This window comes from Schistocerca americana, chromosome 2, assembly GCF_021461395.2.
Source record: "Schistocerca americana isolate TAMUIC-IGC-003095 chromosome 2, iqSchAmer2.1, whole genome shotgun sequence".
NCBI lineage: Eukaryota > Metazoa > Arthropoda > Insecta > Orthoptera > Acrididae > Schistocerca > Schistocerca americana.
Window position 1 is genome coordinate 174,724,933 of NC_060120.1, and position 16,089 is coordinate 174,741,021.

The window sequence follows — 16,089 nt, forward strand, 5'->3', positions numbered from 1 at the left end:
GAACTTAAACAAAGAATTATCCAATGAGATGAACAGAAATGACAGTTTTATTCACAGGCAATAATTACACTGAAGTCACTGTGGTTCATGATGGTCCCCTGAACATTACAAAAAATGGGCATGTTTCTTAGCATAGTGCGTGATCACCGCAGATGGCAGTGCATGCTCTGCAACCTGCTCCCACGCTGATCACAAGGTTGGTTCTTTATTTTAGAAGATAGACTGCAGAGAGACATCCACATTTACAGCATTTTTAGATTTAAAAAAATTGGTTGATAGTGTTGACTGGAATATGTTCTTGAAATTGTGAAATCATCATAGGTAAAACACATGTTTTATATCTTTTGTCCTCACATGGTGGCAAGGACATCATTTAATAAAGTTAGCTCCCAAGATACAGTAAAAGAAACACATTTATTGGTAAATACATAAGTGAACAATTCACAGTTCTGATGTGAAACAGAAAATAATAGCCACTTCTCGTAGAATAATAAAGCCTCTCGACTGGAGTACAGCTCAAGACCCTGGGTCAGTATCTGGCTGAGGTCCTAGATGGTATTTGAATAAGTAGGGTGCAGTCTAAGCGGTGGGATGTCAGTCAAATGCCAGCAGCCAGTGGGGAACTTGTGCTCGGACCAATGGTGATGGTTGAGATGCAAAGGTGCCAACAGACTTGTCCAGGTGGTAATGTCGTAAGTGATATCCCGTCAGGTGCAGGCTGGCTGGTGGGACATAGGCTGAGTGGTGGCAGGCAGTGGGAGACTTGTGCTTGAACCATTGTCAGTTGCCAGGATGTGAGGATGCCGAAGAGCTCAGTCAGCAAAAATGTCATAGACCATTTCTGGCCAGTGTCTACGTTGGAGTACAGTTAGAGTTAACCTTTCGTTGGAAACCTGTGCTGTGCTGGATGGTACTGAGAGATGGGCTGCAGGGTGCACCTGGTGTCGAGCCCAGAGCATGAGTGAATGCTGTCAAGTTGCGGTCATATAGTGTCTTAAATAATCCAGTGGGAGGATCTCCATGAGGTGTCATGTGACATGCATAGGCAACATAGTACTGTGCTCACAGCACTGTGTTGGATGCATGCACAGCTGTTGGGTGATGCTGCTTCCTGTAGTGGAGCCTGTTGTGTACACAGAGTGACATGCACTGTGTACACAGATCAGCAGTGTGCTGTCATCATTTGCCGATGTTAGTAATCAAGCAGTATGTGTGGTTGCATGTAGCTGGCTTCGACAGATGATGTCAGGAGTACAGCAACTCACTGGCTGCAGATGTATGTTGGCGGCAGTAATTGCCAGGCAGCTGGCATGGTACCAGTTATAGGAAATGAAAGAGTAACACAAATGAGATTACAAATAAAAGAATGAAGGATAAAGGGAGGCAGTAGTTGAGAAACAAGTGGAACAGGGTTGTAACTGAGCCTTACATAACTCAGTCAGTACATAGAGCAGTGAGTAAAGAAAATCAAGGAGAAACTTGGGGAAAAAATTAAAATTCAGGATGAAGAAATAAAAGCTATGAGATTTGGAAACGTTATTGAAATTCTGTCAGAGATGGCAGGGAACTTGGATGAGCTGTTGAAGGGAGTAGGTAATGTGTTGGTATAGGTAATAAGATGGACATCAACAAAAGTAAAACAGTGGTAATGGAATGTAGCCAAATTAAGTCAGGGCATGGAATTTAGTTGAATTGAATCAGGCAATGGTGAAGGAATTACTGTAGGAAATGAGGCACCAAAAGTAATGGATCGGTTTTGCTATATACTTGAAGGACAGGCTACTATCCAAGTGCCCTCCCTTCTTGTCTAATACCTCGCTATCACTTCTGTCAACACTTGGAAATCAGTTAGTTCCTATACAAGGTATAGATAACCTTGTGTTTCCTGTAATTTCTTCCTGATATCTCAAAATATCAGTGAGTGTATTAAACTCAACATTGTCAAAGCTTTTTCTAGATCTGCAAATCTTGGTCAATGGCTCTTTTCAGTCTCTTTTTTTAAGATGTGTAGTTGAGTCAGTATTGTCTCAAATGGTTCTACATGTCAACAGAACCCAAACTGATATTCCACCACAATGTCTTCTACCACTTATTCCATTATCTTGGCTCCACATTTCTATCCTTCTTTCATCATTCTTAAACTCAATGTTAGCTATGTGTTTTGTGCAAAATTCTGCCATTTTCATCTTCATCTGTACTCTGCAAACCACTGTGTGCTAAAGGTACTTCCTGTATTATTATGTATTAGAATTCTATCCCATTCTATTCACATATAGAGTACAGGAAGAATGGTCAAATAAATGCCTCTGTTCATGCTGTAATTCAAAACTAATATGAAGAGGACTGTAGTATATTCCCATATTCTTCATTTGGTAGTGTTTCCCAAATGCTAAGTAAGGTTTTTGCAAGATGATTGACATTTGTATTCCTGCTGATGTTTTTCACCATTTGCATGATGTTTTAAAAGGAGCTGTTAAAAAAAGTTACATTTGTGTTGCAGTTCTTTGTAGACATTCAGCATCTCCTGAGTTCCAACCACGGTTTTGAGTAATACTCCAGAATGGTTCAAATCTGTGTTTTGTAAACAAGTAGACTGACAACATTGTTCTGGTGTCCTACCAATGGAGCAAAGTCTGGCATCTGCTTTACTTACAAGTGACACTGTGTCATATCCCCACAAATTGTTAGGTTCATGTATGTGCAGCTGATTGATATTGTAATCATAATATACTACACATTATAGCATAGGTCAATAGCATGGAAATGGAAGAGGACATAGATGAAGATGAGAAGGGAGATATAATACTGTGTGAAGAATTTGACAGAGCACTGAAAGACCTAAGTCAAAACAAGGTTCCGGGAACAGACAACTTTCTGATACAACTACTGATAGACTTAGGAGAGCCAGCCATGACAAAACTCTTCCATCTGGTGAGCAAGATGTATGAGACAGGTTAAATGCCCTCAGGCTTCAGGAAGAATATAATAATACCAATTCCAAACAAAGCAGGTGCTGACTGGTGTGAAAATTACCAGACTATCAGTTTAATAAGTCACAGTTTCAAAATACTAGCACGAATTCTTTACAGAAAAATAAAATAACTAGTAGAAGTCGACCTCGGGGAAGATCGGTTTGGATTCCAGAGAAATGTAAGAACACATGAGGCAAATCTAACCCTACAACTCCTTATAGAAGGTAGCTTAAGGAAAGGCGAACCAACATTTATAGCGTTTGTAGACTTAGAGAACGATTTTGGCTATGTTGGCTGGAATACTCTCTTTCAAGTTATAAAGGTGGCAGGGGTAAATACAGAGACCGAAAGGCTATTTGCAATTTGTACAGAAACCAGATGGCAGGAAAAGCAAGCAATGGTTGAGAAGGGAGTGAGACAGGGTTGTAGCTTATCCTCATGTTATTCAATCAGTATATTGAGAAAGCAGTAAAGAAACAAAAGAAAAATTTGGAGTGGGAATTAAGTTCAGGGAGAAGAAACAAAAACTCTGAGGTTTGCCGATGACATTGTAATTCTGTCAGAGACAGCAAAGTACTTGAAAGAGCAGCTGAATGGAATGGACAGTAAGCAAAATGAGGATAATGGAATGTAGTCAAATTAAATCAGGTGATGCTGTGGGAATTAGATTAGGAAATTAGACACTTAAAGTAGTATATGAGTTTTGCTATTGGGGTAGCAAAATAACTGATGTTGGTCGAAGTAGAGAGGATATAAAATGCAGACACGTGATAGCAAGAAAAGCATTTCTGAAGAAGAGATATTTATTAACATTGAGTGTACATTTAAGTGTCAAGAGGTATTTTCTGAAAGTATTTGCAGGGAGTGTAGCCATGTATGAAAGTGAAACATGGATGATAAACAGTTTAGACAAGAAGAGAATAGAAACTTTTGAAATGTGAAGCTACAGAAGAATGCTGAAGATTAGATGGATAGATCATGTAACTAATAAGGACGTACTGAATAGAATTGCGGAGAAGAGAAAGTTGTGGTACAACCTAACTAGGAAAGGGCTTGGTTGGTAGGACACATTCTGAAGCATCAAGGGATCACCAATATAGCACTGGAAAGAAGCATGGAGGGTAAAAATTGTAAAGGGTGACCACGAGATGAATACAGTAAGCAGTTTCAGAAGGATGTAGGTTGCAGTAGTTAGTTGGAGACGAAGAGACTTTCACAGGATAGAGTAGCATGGAGAGCTGCATCAAACCAGTCTTTGGACTGAAGACCACGACAATAACAACACTAGTTTATATTTCTGAATACTTAAAGCAGTTTGCCAATCACTGCATCACTTCAAAATCTTACTGCTGTTTATGCAGCTATTTCACACAGTGCTTCAATGTCGGTCATCTTCAAAAACTGTAAGTTACTATTAATACTGTCTGCCAAGGTATTAATGCATAACAAGAACAGCAAGGAACCAAATGCACTTTTCAGGGACACTCTTAAGTTACTTCTGCATCTTCATCTAAGAAAATATACTGATTCCTCTATACTACGAAATCCTTAATTTAGTCACAAATTTTGTTTTATGTCCCACAGTTGTATTTTCATTAAAAAGTGTTACTGTGATATTAGTCAAAATTATTTCCAGAAGTCAAGAAATACTGCACCCACATAATTGTCTTAATCTATAGCTTCCAGGATGTCAAGTGAGAAAATTGAAAGCTACGTTTCACGTGATCATTGTTTTTCTAATCGATTTTGGTTGTCATGAGGGAGTTCATTCTATTTCAGACACCTCATGTTTGCTCTCAGAATATTTTCTAAGATTGTAGAACAGGTGGATGTCAGTAACATTGAACAGCTGCTTTCTGCATCACTTCTACTACCCTTTTTAGGGTTCTGTACCTCAATTAGTAAAAAAGGAACCCTTACCGGATCACTTTGTTGTCTGTTTGTCTGTCCGACTATTTAAAGCCTTTTGTCTCAGGAACAGTTTAGACATAACAGCTTAAAATGTATGCCACATACAAAAGTCTACAGTTCCTTAGTGATGTAAAACATTGAAGCTTCTAAGTCAATACATAATAAATGTAAGCTTCTAAGTCGATGCAATCAAAAGGTACGGCTGTTTATGCCACATATTTTGATTCTTGCAAACTCACTCATCAGAACCCATAGGGTACTCTGCTTTGGTCTAGGATCATGAAATTTGGCAAGAAGTGAAGTTTTACAGTAAAAGTAAAGGGAAAAAATCTGAAAATTGTTAATTTGTAGTTATGTCTCACAAAGAAATTGCTTTTTTCATTCGTAATCTGTCTGTCTGTCCATCTGTTAAGACCCCTTTTCCTCAGAAAAATTTAGACATATCAAGTTGAAATTTATGTTACATACTTAGGTCTTTTGTCCCTTGGTTGAGTAAAAAACTTAACTTTTAAGTCAGTGCAATCAAAAGATAAGACCATGTATGTCACATATTTTGATGCTTGCAAACTCACTCATTAAAACCTATAGGATACTTCCTGTTGGCCTAAAATCAAGAAATTTGACAGGAAGCAAGGTTTGAATTTACAACTAAAGGAAAAGAATCTGTAAATTGTTAATTTGTAATTTTGACAATATTATGAAAAGAATAGTTGCTACTCACCATGTAGTGGAGATGCTGAGTCGCAGATCAACAAAAAGACTGTCAGAAAGTAACGTTGGCCCAAAACTTACTTTCTGAAAATCTTTTTGTTGTGACTGTCTGTGACTCAGCATCTCCATTGTATGCTGAGTGGCAACTATTCTTTTCATAATAATGTCATATTCCACCCTGGGTTTCCATTGTTTAATCTGTAATTACATCAACTAAAAAAATTGCAATAAACACTGTGTCCATATGGTGCAGTGGTTAACTCAACTGCCTAGTAAGCAGAAGATCCCCTGCTCGAATCCCGATCTGACACACATTTTCACTCCTCGCCTCTGATTCCACATAAAGTCCCAATACAGCTGACATCAGTAGTTCCTTCCCTTCCCTTTCCTTTCACCCCCTTCCACTCACAGTTTACATATTAGATATACCGAAGTTTCAAAATAGTTCAGGAAGCTGCTAACAGATGGCACTGTAATCACAATACATAGTGCCTATAATAGTGTGCCACAGCTCAGAGCGATCAGTTCCATTGTTGAAATATGAAAGAGGTTAGTGTGCTGAAGGAAGGGTTTGAAATTGTGTTTCATTCAACAGTGTGTTTCTCTGGTACTGGAAAACAACAGGTTAGAATACAATCCAATGGCAACAAGGCACAATTTTCAAACATGACTTAATGTTCCAAAACAACCCAATGCAGAAACCATTCACAAGCTCTTTGCCAAATTCCAATCGATAGGCTAACACATTACTTTTTAGTTACAAACATAAATGTGTTACAGAATTATTCGTTTTTGCATGTGCAGTATTTAAGATCAAAAAAGAAATAAAACTTTAATTGCTCAATGTCTGAATACCAATGTATATTACTAAGAAAACAAACCTGAGTGATGAACCACAGGTTACATTATCTTGTTTTATCAAGAGTATGTTTTAACTTCACTTGTCACTTCTGTACTTACTTACCTGTTCTCTGTCTTGTCACTGTGGGTGCGACATTATGTGTCGTGTACAGTCTGCTTATGGAACAATAAGTTAACATGAATTGTCTTACTCTGTTTAATTTCATAGTGCCAGATGAAATTACCATATCTGAATAACATTTTTTGATTTCATGTGTTATTTATGATTTTCAGAGACCATTTTCAAAAGGTCGGAGCAAGACTGTTAGTGACCAAATGATTCTAGCTTCATTTATGCTCTTTTGTTAATTATTCTCTTGATAGAGAAAGGAACTATTTCATCTATATCAAAGTCCAGTTACATTAATTTCTACATTTATCCAGTGTAAGAATTTTGTTATGCTTTCATAGTCAAGAATCCCTGAACAATATCAGCAGAAAATTAAAACGCATTGGCCTGAGTTATCAGTTTTTTTAAATGGTGAAGGGAATAATTATTACTGACATTTTTATCTTTTCAGATCACAAAAGGTCTTACAGAAGACATTCATGTGGTTTATAAGCATAAAAGATAACCTACTGCATTTGAAATGTGCCTTCTTGATGCGACAAAATATGTGTGTGAAACGTTTAAATCATTCACAGTTTTCAGTTCATTTAGCTGGAGGATTTTTCCTTTGAAGAATTTTATCAAGAGGGCATAGTTTCAAGACATTATGGCTGATGATCTAGCAGGGAATGTTGGCACTGAGCAAACTGTAGCTACTCTTGAAAATATTTCCTACTGTTTCTGAAATTATTCAGCAAAATCCAAGAAACTCCATTCAAAGAATTGCAGCAGAGACTGGTTTGAAGAGTTCCAGCATGCAGAAAATACTGAAGCAGATCCTACACATTTCCATTCAGGATCTGAGGCCACCAGGCCATAACTGTAGGAGGTGTGTAACAGAGGGCTGACTTTGTGAACCGTATCCTCACAATGATCAATAATGATGTTGGATATCTGATTTACAGATGAAGCACACTTCCATGTGAAAGGAGCCATGAATAAACAAAACTGGCAAATCTGGGTTTCCGGAAATCCCCATTAGTGTGAAGCGAAGCTACATTTTTCTACCAAAATTACTGTTTGGGCTATGGTATGCAGCAGAGGCATTATTGGTCCTTTTTTCATGTGAGAAATGATCACTACTGAATGTTATGTTGCAACTTGTGGAACAATTTGTCGCCACACAGGAGGATCAACAAGGCATGAAATGGTTCATGCAAAATGGGCCCAGACCACATCACATTGAAAAGGTTTTCCACTTTCTTGATGAATAATTCAAGAAAACAGTCATTGTGTTGGATTGTTGTAAATTAACTGTCACAGGAACGGATTGGCCTCCATATTCACCTGACCTGACTGCTTGTGACTACTTTTTGTGAGGCACATTGAAAAGTCCTGTCCAACAAAACAATCATGTCATGCTGGATGAGGTTGAATCGGTGATCTGTGTGGTACCCGAATCAATTTTCTTTGAGACAATACAGGACATAATGGCAAATTTCATTGTGCATTTTCCCTACCTCTGTACTGCAAGTGGTGGACATTTTGAGAAGATTGTGATGTGACTGCAGAGACTGCTTGAGAAGATGAGTTTACTTATTATGCACACAAACAAAGTTGACACTCAGCACGGTATTGATGGGAGTGGCTATATACGGGAAATGCCTATACGGTCGCTCCCGGCAGCCAGTGCACCCAAGTGTCAATTTTGTTTGCAGATACAGTATGCACACTGATACTGTATGCACTGCACAGCATACAGTACTGCCTGTTAACAGCTTTTTGAACTATTTTGAAACTTCTGTATAAAATTCTTACAGCTCCCGCATTAAATATACTTTTTGCTGCACTCATCTATTGATGTTAGTTTCTGAGCTATTTAATGTTGAAATCAGGGACTCCTTCACTGGAAATCCTATATGTGTCATCGGTAACTTTCTACTGTTTTTTTTCCTTCTTTCTAAAATTGAAGTGACGTATTAATATTTTAATGTACATCTTTAGCCTTTAACTTATTTTGTTGCATTATTTATCATTTGAATCAGCACTCTGATTTTCTTCCAGGTGGAATCAGCTGGATGTTATTATAGTAATATTATCTATTGTTGGAATTGTGCTAGAAGAAGTTGAATCAAAATTTATTCCTATAAATCCAACAATTATAAGAGTGATGAGGGTCCTCAGGATAGCAAGAGGTATGCACATGTGACTTCAGTCATATATTTGTCTTTTCAGACACGCTCATAAAATTTCTTGAAGTTATTTCATATGTTACATTACACAGTAATACAGTTATTATTTTCAATCTCTAGTGCTCAAACTGCTAAAGATGGCTAAAGGAATACGGGCCCTGCTAGACACAGTAATGCAGGCTCTACCACAGGTTGGGAACCTAGGGCTGTTATTTTTCTTGCTGTTCTTCATTTTTGCAGCACTTGGTGTTGAGTTATTTGGGCGCCTAGGTAAGTGTTCATGCAATGTACCTACCACAGTTATGTAAACTTATAATTATGTTTTTGAAGTTTACCAGTTTTATATTGACATTTTTCCAACATATGGAATAATTTTGGCAGATAAAATACATTAAGACTATCGTCTTGAGGATATTAAATTATTCCAGAAGGTAAACATTCCCACTGTTAGTGTTATTACTATTATATAATTAATCTTTAAACAGCACAGGTTATGTGAGTCTGTGATGTGGAAATCCTGTACTATTTATTTCCATTTTAATACAAATTTGAATTACTTACACACTACATGAAAGTTTCTGAAAGGTTCTTAAAATAAACAATTTGCTCAACATGCAGTGGCAGCAGAAAACACATAAAAGATATGGAAATGCATGAGATTTCAGAGCCAATGGATCCTTTTCTGACAGAAGGGTTAATCTCCTCTGTCATCTCTTTTCTATAGGGACATTCAACAGTTCTTCGAAACAGTCCTTCCATAAGTTCATGCCATGTTCTTGGTTGGTCACCAACTCCCCTCCATTGTTTTCCATCCATTTTTGGTTTTGCACCTCACCTTTAAATATCTTGTACATCTATACAATTAAAACAACAGGGAAAGTATACTGCTACTCACTACATAGAGGAGGCATTGAGACATACGTAGGTGCAATGAAAGCAGTATTACAAATATTTAAACTTTTGGAGAGTCTTTCCTCCTGAGGAAGGAATTTGTCCAAAATCTTAAATATTTCTAGTGTTCTGTTCATTATACCTATCTACAACTCAGTGCCTCCTGTATTTTGTGAGTAGTAGTCTGTCCTTTCCATGCACTTATTATTCCATCCTCATCTTTCCATCATTTGACATCTACATAATTCTCTTATGTCCTTCTTCAGCCTTCTCTGGTTGCTTGTTGATGAACTACCTCTTTTCTCTTCATTTTACTTTCCTTGTTTCTCTTGCTGCCTCTGTGTAGCATCCTCTTTTGGTACTCCTTTAGGTGTTTCTTTTCAGTCTCAGTCGTGGTGGATTTAAATGTTTCCCATTTTTTTTTGTCCCCCCCCCCCCCCCCCCCTCTGTCACTTTTCTTTCACCTTCTTCTTTTATCTTATGCAGAATATGAAATCAATTCTATAGCTTCAGTTGATATTTGCTTCTTATTTCCTCATGTCCCACATAGACTTATATCTATTTTGTCTTTCATATTGTCTTGTGATGTTCTTTGTTTTACTATAATTTGTACAAAATTATGATCTCTTCCCACTTCTGCTCCTCATGCTACTCTGGCACCCTTGATTCTACTTACATGTTTTGAAACCACCCACACACAGTCAGTCTGGTTGGTAAACCTCCTTTCTGGAGCATTCCAAGTTTCTAACTGTATTTCCTTAGGCAGGAACATTGTGCTGACAAACATCTTGTTCTTTGCAGTTGAAAATGTTTCAAGTCTTATCCCATTGTCATTAGATTGTTTGTGCAAGATGTATGGCCCACTCATAAATCTCTTAGTAGATGCAGCTATCAATGATTGCATTTTAGTCTCCCGTCAACATCTTCATGTCGTTTTGTGGCATCTTGTAAGTCACTTGTTCAAATATTTCATAAAAACGTTACGTCTCCTCATCATCCTTTTCTTCTAGAACAGGCATGTACAGCAAGGATGGAAGTGTTCTTAAAACTTACCTTGAGTCTCAAATAGCAGAGCTTTTCACTGGTTGCTTCATATTTAGTTAGATCATGCACAGTTTTATTGATTTTGTATAACATTAGTGGAAAAACAGTGATTTGTATTGAAATTTAGAAGAAATAATCATTTTGATCGCAAAAATATTTTTTTAATGTTGTGTTTTAATGGTAAGTGGTTTATCAGTGTTGATGAAAATTATCAGTCCATTACACGTCTCCATAGATGGAGTGCAGAGACACCAAACTGAACACGAACATATGCCAAGAGACACGTGTGTCTCTTGACCTGTGTTCATACTCTGTTCAGCATCTCTGCACATCATCTAAAGAGACTTATAAGGGTCTGATGATGACTGTCAAGATTGAAACCAGTTACCATTAATATAGAACATTAAAAAAAATATTTTTCCGATTAAGACTGATCATTTCTTGTACACTATTTTATTGTCGACTGCTATTCCTGTTCAAGGATGTCCTTTCCTTTCTCCAGACCTGTAGTGAAATGTGGTGTCTTTCTCTCCTTTCTGTATGGATTCATCTTTCCACCTGATCCTGAAGAGACACCACATCCATGTTTTCGTTACACAATTTATCATCCATTGCCTTCACTGATCTCAGTCCATTCACTGTTTTGAAATTCCATATCCCCACAAATAAATGTTTGTATTTTAGTCCTTGTTCTTTGCCATAACTGTCAACATATGAAGCCATCTCTGAGGCTTGTTTTCAGTGTTTCATAGAAGGTCTTTGTAACAGAGTGGGTTGTCAGCCCAGTGTCCAATCTCCAACCTGGAGGACCAGTATTAATGTGGGTTTATTCCCATGGAGAGACTGGCTTCACTTCACCATATGAATTTCTGTCCAACAGTGATCTGTTGTGGTTTGCCATGCTTTAAACCTGGTGTTGAATGCCTACCCATAAGGCAGCAGAAGCAGCATTTATTTTCTAGTAGTGCTTACTGGGCATCTCATACAATCAGCATTGAGCTAGGGTGATATTTGTCAAGTGTATCCTTGCCATGGAATACCTTCCCATGCTCCCTAATCCTGCTGCCTCAGTCCTTGATTGTGGATTCAAATTTATTGCAACCAACCTCCATATCCTGTCACCCTCATGGGCTAAAACTGCATTAGATTAACACTCATTCTTTCTTTCCTCCACTGTGTTCCTCAAAGCTGCTTTATTATTATTTGTTTGTTCATTCTATTCTCCAATACTTTTTTCATATTATTCTTTCACTTGCCATTTTCTCTTCTTCATCTTGTATATGTATCACCACTTCTAAGTTTCTACTTCCTATCATTTGTGAATTTAACCTCACATAGTGCATTCTAACATACTACCCTTGATCTTTTATTCTCTCTGATGCCTCTACTTTCATCTTTACCTATGTATGTTTAGTATTCCCTCACTGTACATCTATGAACTGATTATTTTTGTATATTATAGTCCAATTTATTTGTAGCAAATCAATTTCAAAATGATTACAACACCAGGAATCAAAATAATATTATGCCACCCACCCATTATTTATAACTTTATACCCAATCTCCACAGTAAATGGGTATGAAAATTTATGAAAAATGAAAGGAAAAAAGTTGCTCAGCATTAATTTAGAATACTGAAAAAACTTGTATGACAAAGTGGTGCAGAATATTATTATTCAACTGAAAAGTTCATGAGGGATGCTCTGAAAATTTGAGCAGAACACATACTTAGAATTAAAGTTCATTATTTTTTAAAAAAATTATTGTGTTTCAGTTATGTGTCCAGTACAGTATATTATATTAAAGATATTTTAAGAAAAACTGTTAATCAATTTTTGTGTTTTGACAAGTTTCTTGTACATTAAATCAATAACTTGAAATGGTAGGTTATGAGACAATAAACATCTATCCTATTCCTCCTCACACAAAGTTTATCCTTTGTAACCAGGGTTGGTTCTAAATGATCTAGTTGAAAATTGCTATCTATATCAAAACCTAGTTAACGTGGAACAAGATTTGTGAAAAAGAGTCAAAAGTATATCTTCTTGCATAAAAATTTCAGTCACTAGTTGCAGTTTAAATATATGACTGATATAATTAATGTAACTTTAGCTAAACAGTTCACGAAAACAAGTTTTGAAAGATCAGAAGTTCAAAGTATTTTATATCTTACAGAATGCAGCGAAAAGAGACCATGCCAGGGACTGGGTGAACATGCACACTTTAGTAACTTCGGAATGGCATTTCTCACTCTGTTCCGTGTAGCTACAGGAGACAACTGGAATGGAATAATGAAAGACACATTACGTGAAGACTGTGACAATTCAGCTGACTGTGTCAGAAACTGCTGTGTTTCGACAGTGATAGCACCCATCTTCTTTGTTATATTTGTTCTTATGGCACAGTTTGTGCTTGTGAATGTTGTCGTTGCTGTGCTAATGAAACATCTGGAAGAATCACACAAACAGGCAAGTAAACTGTTGAAGTTTCATTTGCAGACTATAAAATAACTATGCACTGTCACTTACTAATTTGTTGTTGCTATTATTCGTGCATTACACTCATCTCCAGAAAAATTATGTTTTCCAGTCTCATAGCATTTTAATATTTCTTAGTTACATTTACACAGTATGGTAACATGAATTTACACAGTTGGGTAACATGATGGAAGAAGGATATGGATGTCTGCGCAGGATCCGTAATTCTCATAGAATATAAAACAGATTATAGTCATAAGCTCAAGATGTTATGTTCCATTGAGTAATAAATACACCATCAGTTTTTCTTATGGTGCTCCTCATAACCACAAGTGAGGTATTGCCAATATTTAGTGGGCCTTAGGAGTGTAGTGCCTCTCAAAGTCATAAGTTTTGAAATAGCACATGATGTTCAAGATGGGTCAAAGAGAGACTGAAGGAAAAGTCCATCCTGGATGTCAATCAAGTGATAAATCTTAGGACAAAATGTGCTATAAGCATAAATTTTAGAATACTGGCTGTTGAAGTGACAGATAAGTGATAGTAGAGACTGTAGGGATGGAAAAAGTACTGAACATAAAAACTTGAACCTTAAATTTGCAGATGAGGAATTGAGTGCAAGGCTGATGTTCAAAGTGTTATGCAGTGAGCAGAAGAAACTGAATGATCATGTGCTTGTTTTCCAGAAAATTTGAAGCATGTTTCTAAATTCTAATTATTGACAATAATAACTCTGTTTTTAGTATGATCTGGATACGAGATTCCAAAGACCAAAGACATGTATGCCAGCTTCTTTGGACCACATAGGCATGCCATGCTCACTGCATTCACCAAGGGCAAGGGTGAAGGGAGGGAATAATGAATCTGAACTAAGGAGTGTTCCAGATAAAAAGAGTACTGAAATGATGTGACAGTGGAAGCATGAAAGAGACATAAAAGGGCACCTAATCATCATTACAGAAAAGGCCTTTGAGGATGCCTAGCAACTTTGAAAATCATGATAGGCAATCTGTGTCAACACCGAAGGGAACTACTGCAAAAAATTTTAATCGTAGTACTGATAAGTTCTTGGACTAGGTATTGCAGAAGTCAGAGCTGCTGTAATTAGTATTGTTGTTTTTCATTGAAATGGTAATTATTAGAATTTCTATTATTGCTGAGATCCTTTCTCATTTCATTCTAGGAGTTTCAAAATAACTACATCCATAAGTAATGGAGAAAATACATGCATGAAAGTTTGAGAGTTATCAGACAGTCTTTTTGTAATATGTTCTGTAGACAAACATACAGACATGTAAACAGGAATGATGACACTTGAACTAAAAATTGTCAAATACAATGCAGTGCAACACAATAAATCTGTAAATATTGTACTGGGCTCTACAGATCAAGTCTATGAACATTTATATTAACTCAGTATAAGCGCAATTTCCAATACCATTAAGGAGTCCTGAGTGCAAAACTGTAAGCAGAGGAAGCAGATGCCATTGCATAAAATGGCAGGAAAGCCTCCGCTGACCAAGCACCTTGGTGAATGTTTCTATACATTTAAATTCCAAAAGACACCATGGGAACTGGAATATAGCCCAAGTCACACCTATCTACAACAAGAACAGCAGAAGTGATTGACTGAGCTATTGTCCTAATTTCCACTTCTATCTCTAGTGATGTTTTAGAACATATTATGAGTGCAGACACTGTAACCTATCTGAAAAACAGTGGAATTCCATGTCAGAATATGAACAACTTAAGGAAAAGACAGATTGCTACTGACTGTAAAGATGAGAGGTTGGGTTCCAGACAGGCACAACAAAAAGACAGTTACACGTTAGCTTTCAGCCAAAGTTTTCTTTAGAAAAGGAAATACACACACATTCATTCACAAAAGCAAGCACACTTCAAGTGCAATAATGCATGTATGAGGTGTGCTTGCTTGTGTGAATGAATGTGTATGTGTTTCCTTTTCTGAAGGAGGTTTCGGCCAAAAGTTAATATGTAACTACCTTTTCCTTTTTTCTTGTGCCTGTCTGCAACTCAATGTGTCATCTTTACGGTCAGTAGAAATCTGTCTTTCCCTTAGATTGTTGTTATCATTTTCTGCAGATGTGACATCCTAAAAGCCATAAACAGAGATATACAACTCGATTCTGAGTTTCTATGTTTTCAGAAACCTTTAGTTTAGTACTACACCAATACCTACTACATAAGATATCTAGCCAGGTTCACAACTGGATTGAGGACTACTTGATAGGCCCTAGTTAGTCATCCAAGAGTGAAGAATGAATTTAAGATGTTTTTCAAGGAAGTGTGATGTATTGTATAGTGCTGATTTGAATCTTAGGGCTTTTGCACATAACGTAACAACATAATAGGAAATATAACCAGATAATAATGATAATATCCATTCAGTTTTTGACGATATTGTAAACTACACTGTGTGAGGCTTCACTCAAATTTATTCCAGATATTCCAATCACACTATGATATACCATCTCCTACTTTAAACAAAATAAATTTATGTAAACTTGCTACAGTTGAAATGATATAAATTTGCTTCATTTTTAAATTTGATGAAATGTGAGCAGTCTAAATGGGTGGTGCAGCTTAGAAATCTTAACCTAATATCTGCTCATTGTCCTTCCTGAGAACTGGATTCATATCCTTGGTCCATTTGGCATGCTATGTGGATTAAGGAATAGAATTAGATCTTTGTACAAGTACAAACAGCAGTTCTGTGCGTCAGACTAAAAGTACTTTTTGATAATTTTGTTGACATCTTTAAGGCTGCATTATTTTGCAGATTATTTGAATTACTTTGAAAATTAAAGACTTGCTTCACATAGATTTGTTTTTACAGATTGACAGTGTAAGATCATATGCTATTTCAAGTTGGTGAACAGAAGGAAAATGAGTAGCATTCTATTATATAACTTCATTACATG

The 16,089-nt window shown here is 36.8% G+C and overlaps 1 protein-coding gene across 1 annotated transcript in view; it reads left to right on the plus strand.

The window, feature by feature from the left end:
- The window catches only part of LOC124593853 (voltage-dependent T-type calcium channel subunit alpha-1H-like), a 452,274-nt gene that overhangs the window by 387,683 nt on the left and 48,502 nt on the right, over window positions 1-16,089 (plus strand). The window contains exons 24-26 of the mRNA XM_047132201.1: window positions 8,608-8,738; window positions 8,856-9,005; window positions 12,846-13,138. Of these exons, the coding sequence (XP_046988157.1) occupies window positions 8,608-8,738; window positions 8,856-9,005; window positions 12,846-13,138 (574 nt within the window). The remainder of the gene's footprint in view (window positions 1-8,607; window positions 8,739-8,855; window positions 9,006-12,845; window positions 13,139-16,089) is intronic.